The following is a 23,284-nucleotide window of genomic DNA, read 5'->3' on the forward strand; positions in this document are numbered from 1 at the left end:
CCAATCACCGATTGGCTCTTATTTAGAAGGCGGGACTTATTCCGCCATATTGAGCGTTGCACTTTTCCCCATTCAAAACAATACGAGTGACGCGTGTCTTGTGTAATTCTATAAGTCTTTGGTACTTATAATAAACAGAATGTTATCATGCATGGGTGTGGACGCTTATATAGTTATCATTATAGTTATCTTTATAATTATTGTTCTTAGTGTGAATGGGCTTAAAGCCTCATAATGATTATATATGTGTAATATAGTAATTCTTCATTCATTATAATTTGCTATAATTGTTATGTTTTAAAAAGACATTTCTCCCAAAAAATGAAAATTCTGTCATCATTTACTCACTCTCATGTCATTCTGTATAAGTTTCTTTCTTCTGTGGAACACACACACACACACACACATAGTAGTCAACATTTGAGTTGTCCCAAGACAAGAACGGATATTGTTCAAAATTCATGTATAACTTTGATGAAAGGTTTTGATCCACTTCAAATGTTGACTACTGTATGTAGCCTATATATATATATATATATATATATATATATAGGTTCCTATATATATAAGGCCTATATATATAAACGTCTTCAAACTTTTTCTTAAAATTTTTTGTGTGAACCATTTCTTTAAATGAAAGCATACTGTGATATACACAAAAATGTGCACTCAGAAAGAGAGGTGACAATGATCTATTTTCCAAAATGGCAAAGAATTCCAACATACAGTCTTCAAAATCTCGATCCACATCCCTACGGAAAAGGAAGCCGCCACACATGGATACGAATCAGAATGTCAGACAACATCCTGTATCTGCCAGAACAACAAAAACTCCCTTAAAATGATTAATACCAATGACCCTGTCACCTGGAACAATCAAGACCTCCATTCCACAAAGCAAGACAAATGCAACAAACAGGCCATTATAAAGTGAGAGTGCATTTGGAGGCATTTCGGAAAGTATTCCGAATATTTTTTTATTGTAATGAATTAAGAAAACAGCTCTTATTAAGCCAATTGCCCTAATTCAGAACAGTTTATGTAAAAACAACTATCCACAAAAAGACTCACGTCCACAAGTATGTGTTTGACTAGGATGTTCAGATATGGGCTGTGTAAAGGTATGTCTGCTGACCCAGACAGGTGCGTTTGATTATGCCGGCGTGCTTTAAAGAGACTCTCGAGGGAGTTTGGTCGTCTTTAAGGAGCTAATCGCATATGTGTGCCATATACCACTCACGATATGATTTAGTCTAAAAAATGTTTCTAAAGGGGAAAATCTAGATGGACATAAACAATGTCACTTATTTTTTTACTTACAGCACATTTTTGAAGTAGAAAGCAAAAATTTCAACCATCCTATGCCTTTTTTTCGCACACCAATCTCAGACAGGATGAGAGCATCATCTAAATAATTGGAGATTAATAATAATGTGTTATAGAATTAATATATATATATATATATATATATATATATTTATATATATATATATATAGACTGTGCTATCAGTTCTTAATAATCATAATAAAATGATGTATAAAATGTATATAAAAATAATGAATATAACATGAATATATATGTGTGTGTATGTGAATATATATATATATATACACACACACATATATATATTATATGACTGCAATCAGTTCATTTTCTTCATGCTTGAAAAAAAAATCTATTTTTCATTTCATACTATCAGTTCATTTTCTTTCTTCATGTCTGACAAAACTGTCTGACTTCTGACATCCTCATCATTTTCGGTTCCTCCTTTCAGCTCAAAAAGGTTAATGCACCCAAACAAAGCTGAATATGCCAAAACAATTAAAAACCAAGAAATATTAATACCCTTGCTCTGACATTTCTGTTTTCACAACAAAATTAGCCACAATAATGAATGAAACTGCAAATCTGACCCAGCCATTTAATCCTCTTTAAGAGCGTCTGATGGTTAACACTGCTGCTTCACACACACACTCACAGCACAATTACACATATACAACAACTAAACTAAAACATCTCATTTCTCTGCACCAATGCTGCATTATTTTTAGCTAAAGTTGCATCAGAAGCAAACCAGAGAGAAAGCGGAAGGTGAGGGTGTATGAGGAAGACATACTTCTCTTCGCTGCTAATTCAGTCTCCAGACACACTCCCAGAAAACGATGGTAGGACTCCATTTCCCCGGCCGAGATGCGGATCAAGGAAAAGGACGCCCCCGTCCCACATACCGAGCAGTGGGACGGGATGCTCTGATAGCGTGGAGAGCCATCCATACTGCAGCACAAACCCAGAATACCCCTGCTCATGCTCAACTACGGCTCTCTGGACGACACACTAGCTGTGTGTGGCTCCTGCGTAAGCAGTGTGAATTGTAAGATCAAGAGAAAAGCAGGGACAGATCAGAATAAGTGGTCAGAAGCGTTGCGGTCTCTGGATTAAGAGAACTATTTTAGTTCACTTCTCCTGTGGCGGATATACTTACACACACACACCTCCACCTGAGAGCACAGTCTCTCCCTCAGAGCTCTCACTACACAACATCCTAACACACACACATGTTGTGTTTTCATCTTTTATGGGGACTTTCCATAGACATAATGATTTTTATACTGCACAAACTGTATATTCTATTCCCTTACACTAACCCTATCCATCACAGAAACCTTTCTGCATTTTTACATTTTCAAAAAACATCACTTAATATGATTTATAAGCTGTTTTCCTCAGGGGGACCAAAAAATGTCCCCATAATGTAGGGTTTACCAGGCCACACACACACACTTTAACCCACCTGTCTAAACAAGAACATACAGCGTCAGAAACGTGCAAATATCTTTGTATATTTGTATTGTCTCTTTACAATAGCTTGTCACTTATCTGCCTGTAGAAGCAAAGATGTCCATTTAAGGCTACTGCTCCAGTGACAAGCTGTTGTATCCCTAAATGTACAATTTTTACACATTTTTCTGAGAGTGAATTGTGGCTAATTGTAACTTTTCGCATTTTTAGAATGAAATAAATTCGAAAAAATATATTTAAAAATTATGTCATTTTAACCGGATTTAGCGGATGTCTGGACACAATTTTTCAATGTTTTTAGTGGAAAATCTTAAAAATGATTAGCAGTGCATACTCAGTCTCTTCTGCATCGTAATAATTCATCCTGTCCCAAGAGACTTTCTGCAGCAAGCAGTACTATTGGTTGAGTGTGTGTGTGCCATTCTAGTGTGTGTTGTTCCTAAAAGAGCTCTCAGTTTAACACAGAACACAAAAGGAAAAAATGACCACTCTTTTCCACATAACTGGTGCTGTCAAGCTCTAAAACAATGAAAAGCATTTTAAAAGAATCGCAGAGGTTAAGCACCCATAGAATGCATGAGAGAAGAAGAGATGTCCGATTCACGAATTTCCTCATTTGTAAGTCGCTTTGGACAAAAGCATCTGCTAAATGAATAAATGTAATGAATCGTTCTTTTGAGTCACTTTTCAATCAATCAGTTTATCTTGTTTACAAAATTGATCTGAATGATTCGTTCATGAATTTGATTGATCTGGTTCTCAAGTTCAATTCACGGATTCAGTCATTTCATCACAACAATTAACATCTCTGAAGGGGAAGATTATAAGTAAAGTATATCTTATCGAAATAAGTACTAGAACCTGATATTTAATAGGTAGCCTACTAGTATCTAATGAACAACTAGGCTACTAGTATATAAAAAACATGTACTAGTGAACTAGTCACAATTGGATAGTCAAACCTGAATAGTTGATATCTGAATGACAGATTCCCATAGAAGTCAATGGCAAAAATGTGAAAAAAATCTAAGTAAAAAAAATTCCTTACATTTCGGTATGTTACTTACACAATCGTGTGGTTTTAAAAAACTTGAGATGCATGGACCACTTTAAAATACTTTTTTTTTTTGTCATTTTGGAGCTTGACATCCATACAGACATAGGATATTCTTCAAAATTCATGTTTGTTTTCCACATAACACATAAAGTATTTTGTAAAGACATAAATGATTGAATTTTCATCCTCACGTGAACTATCAAGAGCTTCTGACAGTCACCCTTTTGACCTCACTCAACTATGTTAAAAAAGAAGTGAACTTTCTTAACCATATCTGACTAAACAAAACTCCACAGCAGGATTATGAAGAAGTAAACCCGTTCAGAATCACTGGAATAATTTACTGCCACATTTTTCTGGTCACATTGCTGTGTGTCTAATCATTATTAAGCCCATAAACCTCTTTTTCTTTTTTTCCCCCCAGAAACACCTCACAACACCCAACCAAAGCCAACAGAGCTGTAACTCTCAAGAAATGACAGAAACGTAGGCCATATGATTCTCCGAAATATAAACGAAGAGAAACACAAAAACATACACATTCTTCCTCAGGCACAAATACTCTTTAAATCGTCTTGAAAAGTTTGACTCACACATAACTGAACCCATTGTGCCGACGGTCCCGCGCTGCGCGAGAGGTCCGAGCCGCAGTGACCCACACACTCCCTCACGTCTCTTTCACTCCTGAGAGTCTAATAAGATGTTACCAGAGGAGCATGTGCCTCTGAAACGCAGGTAACACACGGACATGTTTCTACAAATATCTTTGAGAATGCAAGAAGTGCCGGTAGTTTCCTCTCTCTCTCTCTCTCTCTCTCTCTCTCTCTCTCTCTCTCAGCGATATATTCATCACTTCACAGCGCTCTGTGGTTAAAGAACGTCAGGAAGAACTTCTCACAAACACACAGATTCCTTTTCCCCTCTCCACCCCAAAACAGAGCCCCGCTCCACACACACACACATACACACACACACACACAAACCCCTCCCCGCAACCCTCACACATGAGACGGCATCATGTGGCGCTGACTGTTAAATCCAAATCATTTTTTTCAGTTCCTTTGACAGTGGAAAACAGTTGTAATATCCTAAATTGAGAAGCAAAAAGTGGGAAACAAACCCAAACAGTGATTTCATGGATGTTTGTCACTCTTGTAGGTGAGCTAATGTTTCACGGATAACTTCTTCAGACATTCCTGTGGATGGAAAGCTTTGTGCTTGTAAAATAAGGCACTCTTTTACTCTGGAGCCGTCTGGATCTCTTCCTAAAGCACTCAAACACAAGTGTGAATGGAATGTCCATAAATTGAGAATAAAAGTGTTAGCTTTTCGAACTGTACTGTGCAGTATGGTATAGTAAGCTATTGTGCAGCATGGTGACATCCTATAATGAAAACTCTCATTAGGGATTTTTGGTGCAAGGGGGTCAGTGGAAAAGAAAAGTGGAATTATTTTTTTATTATTATTATTCTTAGACATTATGGCATTCATAATTTATTCTATTCACTTGCCATCATTTATATATGAATAAATACATAAATTATAAATAAATGTTATATTATGGTATTCTAAATACTCATCGGAAATCGTGGGATTAATCATTAATTTTGTTATATTGACTTGACAGTTTTGTTTTTATTATTATTATTATTATTATAAACAAATGAACCAAATCTGACATTATGGCATTATAAATACTCATCAGAAATCATGATATTATTATTTTATTTTATTGAATTGCCATAGTTTGTTATTTATATTATATTATATTATATTATATTATATTATATTATATTTTTAGACAAAAAAAATACTAAATACTCATTGGAAATCGTGGGATTAATCATTCATTTTATTTTATTGACATGACAATTTTGTTTTAATATTTTTCATTATAATTATACAAACAAGCCACATGTTACATTATGGCATTATAAATGCTCATTGGAATGCATGATATTATTTAAAATGATTATTTTATTGACTTGCCATAGTTTTTTATATTATATTATATTATATTGTATTGTATTGTATTGTATTGTATTGTATTGTATTATATTATATTATATTATATTATATTATATTATATTATATTATATTATATTATATATGGTATTCTAAATACTCATCGGAAATTGTGGGATTAATCATTAATTTTTATTATATTGACATGACATAGTTTTGTTTTAATATTTTTATTATTATTATTATTATAAACAAACTTTTTATTTTTTATTTTATTGACTTGCAATTTTTTTTTAAATATTATTATTATTAACGTTAATCAGACTGACTGATTATATATTCAACCCATATCCATTATTAATTTTTATAAAATGAAACGAGCAATATAATTTGGTTATGGGCCGTAACAGTCCTGCATGGGATTCTACACACCGGCATACCTAAAACACTGCAATAATGGTTGAGAAGCAAGTTCATTCATAAATACTCTAAAAGTATGCAATTTCAGACACACATGATCTTAAATTGAAGGAGAGACCCAAGCCCTGTCTATGCACCCTATAAGTGCAACATGCAACATCACAAAACACTTGAGCAAACAAATAGCAACACACTGGCAACCAGCCAAAACACACCAAAAATCTATTACCTACTAAGGCATGAACTTCCAGTCTGAAACCATTAGTACTTACAGTATGAGACAAAACCAACAGATGTACAAGGTGTGTTGAAAATGTGTGTCTCTGGCTTCAGATTATGACACCAGTGTGTGTTTGCAGATAATCTCAGTCTCTGCTGTAATCTGATTACTGGACTCTATTTTAAGAGGATCTCAGTGTGTGGTATATCTAATACAGATGTCAAATCATGACAAATACTGTACGCTTCACTATCTTCCTCTTTAAATCATCGTTCTCACTCTGTAGGGTCCAGCATCGCTGAGAGAGATTGCAAAACACACATCAGCACAATGAGAGAGGAGGAGTAAAGAGGATATGAATAAAGCTTCGATGATTGACAATCTAATGGATTCTATTAGCTGAGAAAATGGAAAGAAAGGGAGTGTGAATATAGAATATTGATTTTAACAGTGCAGCTGTTCCAAGAGGAGCACACAAAAGCAGACGGGGGGAGGAGGGAAGGAAGCACAGTGACCTTCCTATTGTTCACCTTTTGAGCGTCATCGCTCCGTTTTATTGTGAGTCCAAGTCTTTGGAGATATGTCACGCCGATGGCAGCTTGCAACAAAGCCAAGTTCAAGGATTTTAGGCCATTTATAGAATTTTAAGAGTTTATGTCACAACCCAAATGCGGTCAGGAACTAAGCATAAACGAACAGACAAAAATCGTAGAAATAATTGCTATTTATTGTGTTTTATTTTTTGCAGTTTCTTGTAAAAGGTCTAATATTCGAGGCGTAAAAAAAGGTTTGGTCTCTTTAAGACAGCTTGAAAGACTTTGATTTACACATGAAGTTAAGAGTATTCAGTTCTGATATTTTATAACCATACACTACCGCTCAGTGAGATTTAAAAAAAACTAATAAAGTAGTTTTATTTGACATGAAATTGTCATTTGAAGGTGTTATAAAAGATGTCTATATTCTATATTCTTTTGAACTTTCTATTTATCAAAGAATCCTGGAAAAAAAAATGATCATGGTTTCCAAAAAAATATTATGCAGCACAGCTGTTTTCAATAATAATAAATTAATTAAATAATTACAGATATAATAATAATAATATAAGACATCAAATCAGCATATTAGATTGATTTCTGAAGGGTCATGTGACTCTGACGACTGGAGTAATGATGCTGAAAATTCAGCTTTGCCACTGCAGGAATAAAGTACATTTTTAAATATAATAAATATAGAAAACTATAATTTTTTATTTCTCAATATTACTTTTTTTTACTGTGTTTTGATCAAATAAATGCAGCCTTGGTGAGACTTCTCTCAAAAACATTTAAAAAAATCTTACAGACCCCAGAATTTTGAACAATAGTGTGTGTGTTGTTTTGTGGAGTGTAAAACAATGTTGTCGGACTGCAGCCATGCAGAAAAAAACAGGTTCTGTAAAAAATAATGTTATGATTATGACAATTACAATGATATGAATGAATTTCCCAACTGATTTGTATTTAGAAAGAACTGTGTGTGTGTACTTAAGCTTGTGTGTGTGTGTGTGTGTGTGTGTGTGTGTGCGTGTGCGTGTGTGTGCGTGTGCGTGTGCGTGTGTGTGTACCAGTGCCCAGTATTTGGCTTGTTTATGTTAATCCCTTTATCCTGATTAGATTAGGATGACTGAATAACACTGTTTTTTTTTTTTTTTTAACAACTTTTAAGCGACAGTGGAGTAGTTTCTGATTAAAGCACACACTCTCAGGGTGAAGTCGATCCAGAAAATAGAACAAAACTAAAACAACTACGAAACTGTGTTTTTTGAAAAAAATCATGAATAAAAGGTCTTTATAATGTTTTCACCCTATCCACCTTTTTCCTGGTTAGCGAATTTACCCATGATTCATAGCGGATTTGAACATCAGTTTTTTTTTTTTACATCATTGCAATTGCAGAAACATGATGTTGTTAACACTTTCTAGTGTTTTATAAACTTTTCCGCATCGGAATTATTCAAATATTGTCAAATATTATAATTTTTTTGGGGAAAATCTTTAAAATTTAACAAAAAGGGATAGAGATTAAATATACTCCAATGTTTTTAATGTTTGTTATACTTATGCTACCGTTCAAAAGTTTGTGGTGGGAAAAATTTTTTTGGGAAGTCTCTTATGCTCACCAAGGCTGCTTTTATTAGATCAAAAAAAAAAAAAAAAAAAAAAAAGATTATTGTGAAACCGTGATACTTTTTTTTGTCAGGATTCTTTGATTAATAGCAAGTTAAAAAAGAACAGAATTTACTTGAAATAGAAATATTTTGTAACATTATACTGTGAAAGCCTTTATTGTCACCTTTCATCAATTTAATGCATCCTCGCAGAATTATTTATTTATTTATTTTTTTAAATAAATATGTATGAATTGTATATGTATTAATTTACTTACTCAAATAAAAAAAATGGTTAAAGGTCTAATATAAATATGAATTATATAAGCTAATAAATGCAAATGTACATTCTGGCCAGATCCTATTATTTTATAGATCCTATTATTTTATATTTTACTCTATTATTTATGCTTGCCTGCTCATCTGGCTTGTTAAATATTCATGAGCAATGCAATACAGATCCAGAACGGTGCAATATATCACTTTAAAATGAACATGAGAGTGATATCATCACAGCTGACCAATCAAAAAGCAGAAGCTCTCAGTGTTTAGTCATCTTGCTATTAGAGGGCCGGATGGTCACATCTGTGACTCACTCGCCGATACTCTGATGGATCACCGGAAAGCATTAACTCTTTTATTTTTATGTTGTTTACTCCAAACCAAAGGCAGGTTTGAGAGGCCATCCGTTACGTTAACGTTATATATCTTTTAGCAACGTTTGGATATTCCTAGCTTCCAAAGTGCAGCTCAGAGCAGTGAACCGAAAGCAAACGGTTTAATCAGAAATCTGAAGCAGCGGTGTGTGTTATAATGCGGATAATAAACTTAGGAAGCAGGGACTGCGTGTTTAAAGCATGGAGTGTGTCTCCGTGAATCAATATGGCTGAACTGGCCAATCTCAGTTTCCATGGCAACGGCCTGACGTCCCCTAAGGGCTGCAGTGGGGGCGAGCAGTGCCTCTCTCTCTCTCTCTCTCTCTCTCTCTCTCTCTCTCTCTCATGCGGGACAGCAGGAACAGCAGCATGGCACAATAACCTACTTCACTCACTGGAACGGGGAAGCACAAGGATATATATATATATATATATATATATATATATATATATATATATATATATATATAAATAATAGGAAATCCATCTCCTCTCAGATATATATATATATATATATATATATATATATATCTGAGAGGAGATGGATTAAAAATATCCAGATTTCCTATTCGGCTCGATTTATACAAGCTGATTTTTAACATAATGCTGTGAAATCCCCCATGAGCTGCATTTATGTTCTTGAATTTTGAAATATGTAATTGAATGTTGTATATATGTGATTCTGACACAAATAGTCTCATTCGATGCCACTAATTATCTGGTAATTCCTACGCAAAGACATTACCATAACCTTAAAATAAAAAGTAATACAATTAAATGATTAAATGATTGATATTTATATATTTACATATTTAAAATTTGGCACTGCATTACCTGCCCAAAGTACCAACATATTTTTATATATATGTTGGTACTTTGGGCAGGTAATGCAGTGCCAAATTTTAAATATGTAAATATATAATATAATATTTAATAATATTATTATAAGTATAATATTTCAATCTAAATGTACAAACAAATATGTGTTAACAAATAAAATTAAAATAAAATATGCATTTTTCTTTTTTTTTTATTTACCTATTTTCTTTATTTTCTTCATTTATTTTCTAGTTTTGCCGAAAATATTTGAAATTAATTGAACAATGTGATTCCGAAGGTGCCAGACGTTACTAAGCTGGTAGTTCATGCAAAGACATTGCCATAACCTCGAAAAATGAAGTCTTACATTATACAACTAATAAAACAAACAAATATAATTAAAAATCATTTTGTCACTTTGCTGCCCTGCTGTGCTCTGAATGACGTGTGATAACGTGCCATTCGATGGTAAAATAAAAAAAGAGGTCTAAGATCAAGCTTGATTTCTATCACTATCCATCAGGAAACACCCGCAAACCTCACCTAAGGGTTTCCCCAGAATTCAAGTATCGCCCCTGAATCAGCGGAGGAAAGCTCAACCACAGCTGTCACACACCCCTATCCTCCTCAGCAGAGGATAATACACTCACCAACATGAGTGAGGACACAGTCCACCCTCTGCTGAAGCTCCAGTAGAGACATCTCCTCGTCCTCCTCCAGCCTGCAGAGCATCTCAGGGTGTATATCTCTCCTCTCCTCTCCTCTCCTCTCCTCTCCTCTCCTCTCCTCTCCTCTCCTCTCCTCTCTCACAAAGCCAGCGGCCGCTCCCAGCCCTGGATGGAGATCTCCGATGGAAGACACCAGAGAGATGAATCCGGCTCTTTTGTTCTACAGTGTGGAGTCGCGGAGGGGCTTTTGTGATGTTAATCATTCATTATGAATCTCAGCGCCGGAGTGATCCCGGCTGGACTCTTCAAAGCGGCTCTATGGCTTCTATCCTGAAGACTGTGTGTCAGGCACCAGGAAGAGAATCGGAGGGAGGCTATACCTGCCTTCAGAGAGACACACGGAGATCCACTCACACAAAACATGGAACAATGGATTCAGTGGAGTGGAGCCTAATGCATGCAGCCTCTGCTGTCATGGTCAAATGGCACCTCTTATCAAATGTAACTATTATTATAATATATATATTATTAATTGTTAATATTTAACTTATTTATATATTCATAAATGTATAATTCATAAATGCATACCATAAAATGTATTATTATTATTACAGCCTGTCAAACAACATCTCTTCTTGTATGTTTAATTTTTTTAAATATTATTCTACATTATATTATATTACATTATACTATTCATTTTCATATTTAACTTATTTATTAATAGAACATATTCATAGAATAATTATTATTAGTAGGCTACTACTACTACATGCAGCCTGTCAAACAGCATTTCTTGTAAAATGTTTTAAAAAATTAAATCTAATATTACTCTACACTATATTATATTACATGAATAACTGTTTATATTTAACTTATTTATATATATTAATAGAACACATTATTCAAAAATGCATAAAATAAAATGTATTATTACTACTACTACATGCAGCCTGTGTAACAGCATATTTTGTAAAATATTTAAAAATATATATCTACATTATATTAGGCTATATATTATTGAGGTATTAATTGAATACATCCATAACTGAGTAAAGCAAATTATGTAGCATGTAATTATCATACTGAACAATGTAATTGATTTCCATTCATTTTTAAATAGTATTTTTGTTGCATTGGGCAGGTGATTAATTGTAAATATGTAAATATTTGACTTCTAAACACTTCTGTGTAAATCTGCACCACACAAATGCATTAAATTATTATTACTATTATTTTAAAACATATAAATATATGGAATGTCATAAATTCCATTTATCAAACCATATCTAAACATAATAAATAGCATTCTGTACAATTGTTAAATTCCCCGTTCATTTCCCCATTTTTATTTTTCATTTATTGACTTACATTTTGTGGAGGAGCTGCATCCACACATGGCTGAGCTGGGCTCTTTTCCACATTTTGATGTGAGCTGAAGGGCTGTTATCATCTTACTTGACATTGCCCATGGGAGCCAGATCCTCTCCTTGGAAACGCTCAGTGATGGGACGCCATCTGTGCTCGTGCCATAACATGTAAATTATGGTGCATGTTTCACTCAAAATATTTGGTATATATTTATTTATACCAAAATAATGACATAAAACAAGACTGTTGGAAATGGAAAGGCTAGCTAAAGTTAATGTCCAGATAATTGCATAGAGGAAATGTAATAGCATTATTTAGAGCCTAATAAATATTGAACTACTGCTGTTTGACCGGCAGGTGGCGCTGCAGGTCCTGTAACAAACCACAGCAATGCATGAAACCTGAACTGCGGCGCCTCCAGCTGGACACACGAGTATGACTGTGACATTCATGTTGCAAACACGCTATCTAATGTACAAAAATTATTTTTGAGCAATCAATATCGCTGTGGCCGATCGACTCAAAATACTGCATATACGACAAATAAGACCTAATCCTGGCTTATTCTAAGCCCTGTCAGTGAAACCATTGAGTTCAAACAGATCATATATCAATCTACACACTGAATGCTCTTTTGCAGCGTTAATTCATACCATAACAATTGGGAGTCCCGATAAATTAGCCAAGTTGAGACGAGGAAGAAGAACAGGAAGCTATTTCTATTGCTGTCCGGTTTTGTAAACATATGAATAATAAAAATAAAAAACACTCCATCCTCTCTGCTGATCTAACCCACAGAAACGAGCTGCATTGCATTTTATATCTCTTAGCAGTTAATTTATATAAATGTATACTTTAAAAGGACGCTCTAACTTGTTTGAGATAGTAACCGATAAAAGAAAGAAACGAGGGAAACGCTGCTCAGCCATTTGACGTCCATTTGTAGGCCATCTTAAGATTCCCTCGAGATTTCACGAGAATATCGGTTTAAATTTTATGAGTAAAATAAAGCCTGTGATTTAGCATTTCTAGAGCTTTGTTCTCACGATCATACCTTAAATGTGAATTTTGAAGCCACCGTTTTTAATAAATTGTTTGTAGGCTATCACTAATGTGTCAGGCAGGTAAACTTGTGATCGCTAGCAACTTCTTTGCTACTTCCATTTAAGCCTAAATTTCACGATTGGGGTGTGATTGTGTGTTATGTTGTAAAACAAAACGTTAAAGTCTTTTCACAAACTAACACAGAAACTCGAAACCACCAGAGCTTAAAAAAATTATATCTTCCAGGTTACAATGAACAGCTTTTTTTGAACATAGGCCTATTAGCCTACACTCCCCAAAGGCAAAATACAAAACAACTTAAATTGATTTACTCTGAACTTTTTTAGTGTTTAACTTGTTTGATTGCACTTAAGTGCTTCAGTTCACTGTAAACCTTTATCTTTGTGAGCTTTGGTTGAAAGTGGCTGAAATGCAAATGTAAGCCACTGCCAGCCTTCGTGATTTTTTTTTATAGCTGTCCTTTTATAATTAATTTTTTGACAGACACTTTCCTTAAGTTATCCTTAAGCACTTTCCGAGTTATCTGACCGAGTTCTCTTGTGCTGTCAATTACTAACAAATCTTATGACAGTTTGATAATCTCCATTAATTTTTCATACAATATTAGTTGTTGTTTACATTACATTGCACCATTTCATGATTTTCATCTTTGAAAAGATCTTTCTTCCTCCCCATATTGCATGAGAACTGTGACTTGCTTAATAATGTGGAACAACCTCTTTTTAAGTAGGGTTTCCATTTACCTAAGTTGACCTGGCAAACTATTTAAAGTCCCCCTATAGTCAATAATTTGATCCTTTAAAAATCACCTTTGATCACCAAACTGACTCACCAAAAATTATTCATGCCTTAAAATAGCTTGAATGTACACCCTTGCCTCATTTAGTATGCTGTTCTATGAATATGCAAATTATCCCCGCCTCCACTCACTCACACCAGCTCAGAGATCCACTTGTTGATGATCACACGTTGACATGATTGGTTACAAGGTAGTTTGTGACGTCAGAAACACCAGCAATGGTGTTGACTTATGAATTTGCACATGGTTTGTCTTAAAGCATATTAAAAACACCACATCTAACATCAGCTAACTATGTCTAGCCTCTCTGAAAATCTCCTACCCTACCTTAATACGTGTTAGACTTCATGTGCAGCGACTCGAAAGCGACGTATAAGCACTAAGCTTCCTAGCATGTTTTTTCATGTTTCTAGCAAGTTTATCATGTTGTTAACATGTCTTAGCATGTGTCTAGCATTATTTTGCAAGCATGTTCATAGATTAGCATGTTGCTAGCATGAATTAGCATGTTACTAGCATGTCTTACCAATTGCTGTTTTAACATATTGCTAGCATGTTTTAACACATTGCTAGTATGTTTTATTATAATGCTAGCATATTTTAGCACATTGCTAACATGTTTTTACATGCTGCTAGCATGAATGAGCACGTTGTTTCAGACATCCCACCTCTCCCGCAATTTATTTTTGCTAACATGTATTAAGCTAGTTGCAAGGCTTTGCTAGTGGTAGATATGTAATGAAGCTAAAATACTCTATATAAAAGTTTTGACCACCTCAATGTAAGTCTATGATTGTCCATTTAACGAAAACCATAAGTCCAATCCGAAAAGATATACTGTAGCAACCCGAGTTGTAGCTTTAAAGCTCTAGGATACTGACAAAATTGTGTCTTAGAAGAAGAAGCTTAATTATAGAATTTCAGTATGTTAGCTTTGTCATGTCAACATAAATACAAACCATTACAAAAACACACTTTAGTGGCAGTTTATTTGCAGTTACATTTATTCTGATGAAAATTTCTCACAGTTGTAACGATATATGTTCATTTGAATGAATATTTTAACAAACAACAGTGGCTGTTATCAGGAAGAAATGATTATTTTACAGTGGAAAGAACTTTGTCCTTCCGACATGTGCATGACAGATGTGCGTGTCGTAGTTTCGTCAACCAACCTAAAAAATGGCAAAACATTGTAATAACACTGACAGTAACATGAAAACATTAATTTCCCCCCACTCTATACATATTTAAATCTATCCACACATTAAATAACTTTTGTTATTTAAAATGATACACATTGACAAAATACAGAATCACATGTACATGTGTTGACTATTAATGTTAGATTCGTCTCTGGTTTGTACATGGTATAATGCCCCCCTTAATAAAAGGAATATTATTGCATTTCTTGTATGATTTTTGTATTATCGGCAGTAATAGTATAATTCGTTTGTTCGAGCGATGAGGTCTCTTTTCTCGGTTTGTAAATGAGTCTTGTAGAGGAGTCAGATGCCCTGTCACTCAGAAACATTGTGAAAACAACACTATACAGTTATATTATTTGCAACGTTTTAACAAAATATATGTTTACTATTATTTGCATGGTTGAGTGCTACACAAAATGAGAAAGCTTCGTAATAACAGTTTTCAAAAATAAAATAAAAAACAGTCAGAACAACCAGGGAATTTATGAATATGGATGTGTTTCATATCAAGAAGTTCAAGAAAATTTTTAAAACGAGCACAGAGCACTCGGACTGTACGTTTGTGTTTTTAGGGAAATATTACAATAAAATTCACAAAATGGGAAAACTTCATAAAAGTACTTAAAAAAATATTGGTCACTGTTCGTAAGTAGCAAATGTTAACATCAAGTATCTTATTTAGTGGTGTGGAGAACATTTTGACGTAATCGCACAGACATTGAAAAAGCTGACAGAACTGCATTTGCATCTTCCATCAGAAATTGCTTCTTCCTGTTATGATATTTGAACTATGCCCACAAATGAATATTTATAATTTATGCATAATAAAAAAAGAATGAATTTTATACAATAAACATATTCAGGCTATAAGACAAGGATTTCAATAGGAACTAACTACAGTCAAAAAAATTATAAAACATACAAAATACACTCTACCTGGTTGAAAACAAAAGTAACCTATTATAGTTTTTACATTTCTATAGGTGAAACTACAATTGGACCGATAAACACAACCCAACATTCCTCCTTGTGGGCGGCATCTCCACACACACACCCACACCCCCCCCCACACCCCCCCACCCCCCACCCCCCCCCCCCCCCGCACACACACCCACACACACACCCACACACACATAAAAAATATGTAAATATAACAAGGTGCCTTAGCACATACTGGCACACACAACAGAACAGAAGCATTTAGTGGTGTTTGTAGTGTGGCACGATACTGTGTTTTGAAATACAAGAACTCACAAACTTGTCTCTCTATCCAAATCTGTCTCCTTCTCTTCATCACCTCGCTTATGTCCAATGGCACCCACAACTTTTGAGCTGAAGAATAATAGAGAAAGATTTACATCACCATGAGAAAAAAAAAAAGTATAGTCGAAAAGCTGACGAGAAACAGCAAGTCACGAGTTTGTTCTTGGAGCAAAAGAATACGTACAGTTCCCTTTCGAAGTGGGAGTCTTGGATTGACGCTACAAGGAACGCAATCAGTGTGACTGGTGTCTGAAACACGTGTGTGTACACCAAGCAGCAACCTTCCGGTCTCTCTCTTGAATCCAACACGGAAGTGACTTAAACTGCAATTCATCGACTGGCCGCTAGAGAGACAAGCTCCAAAAGAGAGTCAATCCCATAGACCCCCATGTTAATATGCCCAATTTTACAGCAGAAAAAAAAATGTTTACAGCCTGGTACAAAAAGTGGTTTTGTCTATATAGCTAATTTTGCCCTTCATGACAACTGTGAAGAAGGTGAATTTTTTTTATATAACTCGTTCGTTTAAATGATATTAAGACTTAAAGTTCTGCATAATTAAGGGCGTGGCCACTTGAGTGACAGGTGGATTGCCGCTGATGTCACTACCAAGGGGGAAATCTTTCAGCTGAAACTAAAGCTTCCCCGGGCGCCGCCATTGATTAGCAGACCATCACCTGCTGTTAGCATTCCATTGACTCCCATTCATTTTGGCGTCACTTTGACAGCGAATAACTTTACATCTGTGGCGTTTAAACACTCCATTTGTCCATTATTTATTTCTAAAGAAACACGAAAATGTATAAAAGGCTCCATTACCTTGTATCTTACGTTATGGCCCCGTTGAAGCAGTTTTTGTAAAAATAGGCTAACGATTGCGTCATAACCACGCGACTCTCTGTCGCACAGTAGAGAAATTACCGTATGGACAGGAGGAGAAGCTCGCAGGCAATCGGGGGGACGTGGAGGCAAAAGGTAATTAATCAGAATACTTAGCAAAAGTTGCTCCTGCTCCTAGCTCATGGACACCTCCTACTCACGCCCTCTGTCTCTGCAAGTTTCGGAAGGGAATGATTCAGATTTCTCTCTGCACAGCTACTAGAAGACAGACGGGTTGCTCACGTCACATCTACGTCGTCAAGCTCAGTTTGAGTCTGCGCAGTACGCTCAGCCATCAGGAAGTGAGTGCTTCTAATTGACTTCACTTTTCTTCGTTGAATCCAATGGGGTCGGCGTGTCCATTTCTTTTACTGTCTATGGTCACTACTAGCTGTTTGTCTGCTGTCTGTTAGCGCCACGTCACCTCAGCTCATCACATCACGTCATGGACTGTCGTCGGCCAATGAAATTGTCGTGTGTACACACGTGCTTCAGACACAGGTCATGCTGATGAAGACACAGTGACTCAATCCCCTTCCCAGGCAACCAAAGGTTACCTTCGTAACCTGAGACGTTTTATGTGAGTGCCTTACAGTGTTATTTTTGTATCATTGAGATACTATCACAGTCTTATTAATATTTTGAATTAGATTTTATGTTTATATTTTTCATTTTCATTTTAATTTCATAAAATTTTTTGTTTTGTCAAGTAAAAAAAAGTCGGTAAAAAGTGTAGTTTTTAAAAAATGTATTTCCATATTTGTCGTTTCATTTAGTACATAAATTTAAACTAAATTAAAATGCGACAAAAATGTTTTTTATGGTCTTAATTTTAGTTTTAGTTACAATTATAATAATAACCCTGGCTCCTTTATGATAAAAAGTTAAAGTTACATTATTATGATTTATTAGTGCTGTCAAATGATCAAAATAATTAATTATTGTACTAAATATATCATATTAGAATTATTTAATTATAACTATTTATTATTTTTAAAAATGTAGCATTTGTTTTTAAGTAAATATCAATTAATATTAAACACTTCTTTCATTCATCTGTTGAAGCATTTTTTGGAAAGAAAAATAAAAGTATAATTATTGTGTTGATGACTCTCGTAATGGAGTGTGCACATCTATAATCACTCTAGACTTTTTGTTGAACATCCCACATAGGTTTGATTTATAAATAAATAATATTGTATATACAGAATTTACTGAGAAACATTATTGAGTTCTACCAGGGACTGAATATTCAGATTCACACAGGACAGAATGAAACAGAGGTCAAACTAAATATCAGACTTAAAAACAAAAAAAAGAGCGTTAAATACATTTCGTTAACTGTATGCGTTAACTTTGACAGTCATTATTTTACATGACTATCTGATCCCAGTGAGTTAACCTGTCTGAAATCATGCTTTTCCATGCATTTAACATTCTCAACAAATACACACAAACATGCACACAGAGGCTAAAATGCCCAGGAAAAAAAGAGCTTGAATCCCACAGGATTCCCGTGTTTTTAGAAAGATGCCCTTTGTAAAGCCTGGAATTATTGAATTATCATTATTACACGGCTCTGTGGAATACTTGATTCTGATTGGTCAATTCCGGTGATTCTCTCAAAATAACCCCCTTCAGGCTGATCAAGACCCCTCTGCTTCGCGTCGGTGTCCTCATCATCCTGTCGGGGGGTATTTTGAGAGAACCACCGGCTGGATGTACATTATCCCTTACTTAACCTCTAAAAAGGAAGACACAATGTTTTTCAGAAAAATGAGAAAAGGTTTGAACATTTAGGAAACATGAACCATCGTACCCACAGCACTAGTGTATATACAGTGATCATGCACAGACGGGTTGGGTTGTGTCTTACCTTTGGAAATCAGCATCTGAGACATTAGGAGAGGGAGCTTATGAGTGACAGGGATGAAAAATTCAGTCATGATATGAGCCTGATATTCACACTTCCATTTTTAAGAGAACAGCATGTTTGAGTTCACTGAACAGATATATTGCTAGATTGCTAATTCAATTTTTTTGAGGGGCTCAGACATGACCAAACTCTGCTCTGAGAATGAAAATGTTGCTTATTTGATCTTTAACAGAGTTTTTAAAGGGGTCATGAATTGAGAAATCAAATTTTCCTTAATCTTTTGACATAAGAGGTCATTGTACTATTAAAAAATCCTGTACGTTTCATAACTTAAAACTTTTTCTTTTTTCTTTTATTGAAACCAAGCTCGCAAAACAACTCGTTTTGGATTTTGTCACAGTATGGCGTAATAGTGCGATGAAAGACCGCCTCTACAGAAGATCAACGCCTACTTCTACATTATTAGCCGCTTTCCGACCAATTAGTTACAGGAACTTAGTTCTAGGAACTGCCCACTTCTAAACAGTTCTATGAACTACTCTCCCCCAAACTCGGTTTTACTGTTTGCGTTCGCACTGGCCAAGTGGCCATAGGAACTGGTAGGAGGGGTAAGGGAGTGACGCAAGCACGGTGACTTTTATTTTGACGGCGCCACAGACCTTTATTTTGATGGCGCTGAGAAGAACGCCAGAGCAAACAATGCTCGCATTCTCTGTGTTTATTAGTTAGCGATCTGTCTAACAGTACTGTATAATATGTTATTAGATAGAACTGTTATAGAAAGTAGACAGTATATGAAAAAAAGGTTATTAGCCTATGCCGTGTGGTTGATGTCCAGTGTTGCTAGCTGGGCAGATAAACATAATCATGTTTGGCTTGGTCCCCTCAAAGTTGCGTTGGATTTTCTCGTCAGCATAAAGATTTAGAGACCCATCTATCACTGTTTTCCATGTTTGTATAGTTAGTTTATGGAGTAAATATATAGGCTATAATCTGTGTGTTTACATTCTAGCTGTTTTAAAAATGGCGGGTGGTGGTGTTTCGCAAGCATTCGGTCAATCAGTGTACACTAACGTCACGGGTAGTTCCTATAGTGCTGGTTTAGACCCTACTCTGAAGTAGGACCTAAATTAGTTCCTCCAAATGGAGTTCCTAGAACTAAAATCGTTCCTAGTTCCTGCGGTGCAAACACGCCGACATACGGGTACTTTAGCCAATAGTTCTAGGAACTGTGAAAAGGTTCCTCTGGTCGGAAAGCGGCTATTGCCTCTTTAGCCCCGCCCACCAATTCACACATGTCATGTAGTAGTAAATACGAGATAGATGCAAACACAGGATTACTCGAGCAACAAAATGATAGAGATGCCTGTGATGTTAATGTTCAAAGAACATTAAAAAAATGCAGTTCATGACCCCTTTAAAAGTAGGATTTCAGTTCAATGTTCCAAAAGGGGGAATAAAAGCGTGCCGCTACTGAATCGAGAAACTGAAAATGTCCCATGGTAACATAAAATACTGTGTATGTATTTTCATCTATACTAATGCAATGTTTGCAGGTTTGCGGTGAGATTAAAGTGACATGTTTGAATATTGTTATGCATGCCAGGGGATGTTCTGAGGGAATATTAAATCCAAACCTTTTTGAGCTTTGATCTTTGTTGGTGCTGTCAGAGTTGAGGCCTTTCCAGACGTTTCCAAAAGACGTCTTTGTCATTTCGTCTGTAATGTTGACCGTGGATGGATCGTCCCTTAATGAATGCAAACACATTAGCATTTTTAATGATTATTTCTGTTATGTCATATTTTGAAAGAACATTTTGAAAGTTTGTCCTTCAAAAAAAGAGGCCATCTAAACATTTTTACAGAAACGTTTGACTCCAGGCTGTTTCTACATGAAATATGTGAAATGAAATTATTTAGATATTTTTGACAGTATGCTTTGTATATTCCACTGAAAAAATGTTTCCTACTGTAAAAAATAAACCGTAATGTTCAAAGATTTTGTGTCTGTAAGATTTTTGAAAGAAGTCTCTTATGCTCACCAAGGCTGCATTTATTTGATTAAAAATACAGTAAAAATAGTAATATTGTGAAATATTATTACAATTTAAAATAAATGTTTCTATTTTAAAATGTAATTCATTACTTCAATGTATTTAATACAAATGTCTCTAAGTCATTACTACAGTTTTCAGTGTCAAATGATCCTTCAGAAATCATTTTTATATACTGTATCATTTATTTTTTAAAAATCTTAAGGACTAGATTTACGGGTTAGATTATGTAGAAATGGTAACAACAACAGGTTACCAATTTTACAGTGTACAAATGCTGTCAAAACAAATCCTACTTACTTATAATGCCCCTCTAGGGGCACTTGTACAATTCCTTCCTCCTCCATCAAGACACACTGACTCTCCTGAAAGTGAGAGAAAGAACATGTTGGTGATCTGTACTTTTAAAACATTGCCTTCAGTGATTGGTCGTTGCCAGCCAATAGCGTCGTCTCAGGCTGCAACCACTAGCAGTGTGTGATGGTTGTACCTCTTGCTGTGCATCTTCCAGTTTTTTCTTCTTGCTCTCTGGCATGAGGTCATCAAGCCAGCTGAGATCTCGCTTAGAGAAGAAAAAATCCAACAGCTTACGGATGAACACAAGGGCTAAGACCTGCAAGAAAACACACAGACATCATATGAGATCTTGATGATCATACATGCAAACATACCGAAATATACACAAACACACACGTCTTACCATCATAGGAAAGACTATGGCGGCTCTGGAGGTTTTGATGACCCAGAGAAGCACCAGGCAGCTGAGCTGGATGATGGTGAACAAGTGAACTTTTCTCAGCGGGACGTGTCTCAGGTAGATAAAATCAGGCTGGTGTTTTGTCGGCATCCCGAACAGTCTCACACGATCAAAAAACTGAACGACAAACACGAACACACCAACACGGTCAGAACTGTACAATATGACTGTATTTGGACACAATTTAGTCTTGTTAACTAAAGCTAAAACTAAAACAATAAAAAAATTGTTTTCGTTAATTGAAATGAAGCTGAAATAAAATACACATTTTAGATGAAAAACTTAAACTTAAAAAAGTGACAAAAAAAAACAAAAAAAAACTTGAACTTTTAGTACTAAAATGTAAAATAAATACAAGTAAACAAATATACAAATATACGGAAGAGGATTAGGGCCAAGCAATAATAAAAAAATAAAACCATCTCGAGATTAAAGTCATTATAATGCGAGATTAAACTCGTTAAAATTCGAGAAAAAAAGTCGAAATACAATCTTGAGAATAAACTCATTAAATTTCGAGAATAAAGTTGTGTTTCAAGAAAAAACTCGTTAAATTTCGAGAAAAAAAACTCGAAATACAATCTTGAGAATAAACTCATTAAATTTCGAGAATAAAGTTGTGTTGAGTTTTTTTTCTCGAAATTTAACGAGTTTTTTCTCGAAACACAACGACTTTATTCTCAAAATTTAATGAGTTTATTCTCAAGATTGTATTTCGACTTTTTTCTTGAAATTTAACGACTTTTTTCTCAAAACACAACGACTTTTTTCTCGATATTTAATGAGTTTATTCTCAAGATTCTATTTCGACTTTTTTTCTCGAAATTTAACAAGTTTAATCTCGCATTATAGTGACTTTAATCTCGAGATGGTTTTATTTTTTTATTATTGCTTGGCCCTAATCCTCTTCCGTACAAATAAAATAACTAAATACAAATGAAAATAAAACAAAAATGAAATTAAGTTTAAAAAAAACTAATAAAGATGACAAAAGCATATGACAAAATGAATGAAAATTCCTTGAAATGAAAAATGAAAATGTAAAATTAAAGCTAATTTAAAATATGAATAAATATTATAATAGTATATAAATAATACTAAAATAACACTGGGACTCTAATTCAGCTTTCACAATCAATAAAATATATTAAAACAGTAATCATATTTCACAATCTTACTGTCTTTACTGTATTTTTTATCAAAGAGCATAAAGGACTTGTATAAATAATACTTAAATAACACTGGGACACATAAGCCACAC

The 23,284-nt window shown here is 34.8% G+C and overlaps 2 protein-coding genes across 9 annotated transcripts in view; both read right to left on the reverse strand.

Annotated features, from left to right (window-relative positions):
• The window catches only part of mcf2l2 (MCF.2 cell line derived transforming sequence-like 2), a 76,673-nt gene extending 65,545 nt beyond the window's left edge, over positions 1–11,128 (reverse strand). For 2 of the 6 annotated variants that reach the window (XM_084100580.1, XM_084100579.1), the window contains exon 1: positions 10,737–11,128. In XM_084100580.1, coding sequence (XP_083956706.1) covers positions 10,737–10,818 — 82 coding nt within the window. In that variant the 5' untranslated portion in view covers positions 10,819–11,128. Of the gene's footprint in view, positions 1–2,117; positions 2,353–4,450; positions 4,703–10,736 lie in introns of those variants that run through there. The other 4 variants (XM_084100582.1, XM_084100581.1, XM_084100578.1 and 1 more) reach the window with 3 other exon arrangements.
• A 5,183-nt stretch (positions 11,129–16,311) lies between these two features.
• Positions 16,312–23,284, reverse strand: part of slc4a10a (solute carrier family 4 member 10a) — a 44,723-nt gene continuing 37,750 nt past the window's right edge. For 2 of the 3 annotated variants that reach the window (XM_084100916.1, XM_084100915.1), the window contains 5 exons: positions 21,967–22,140; positions 21,757–21,879; positions 21,567–21,631; positions 20,850–20,960; positions 16,312–16,526 (listed from right to left, as the gene is read on the reverse strand). In XM_084100916.1, coding sequence (XP_083957042.1) covers positions 16,445–16,526; positions 20,850–20,960; positions 21,567–21,631; positions 21,757–21,879; positions 21,967–22,140 — 555 coding nt within the window. In that variant the 3' untranslated portion in view covers positions 16,312–16,444. Of the gene's footprint in view, positions 16,527–19,212; positions 19,250–20,849; positions 20,961–21,566; positions 21,632–21,756; positions 21,880–21,966; positions 22,141–23,284 lie in introns of all 3 variants that reach the window. The other variant, XM_084100917.1, reaches the window with a different exon arrangement.

Source organism: Abramis brama, assembly GCF_963993115.1.
Source record: "Abramis brama genome assembly, chromosome: 23".
NCBI lineage: Eukaryota > Metazoa > Chordata > Actinopteri > Cypriniformes > Leuciscidae > Abramis > Abramis brama.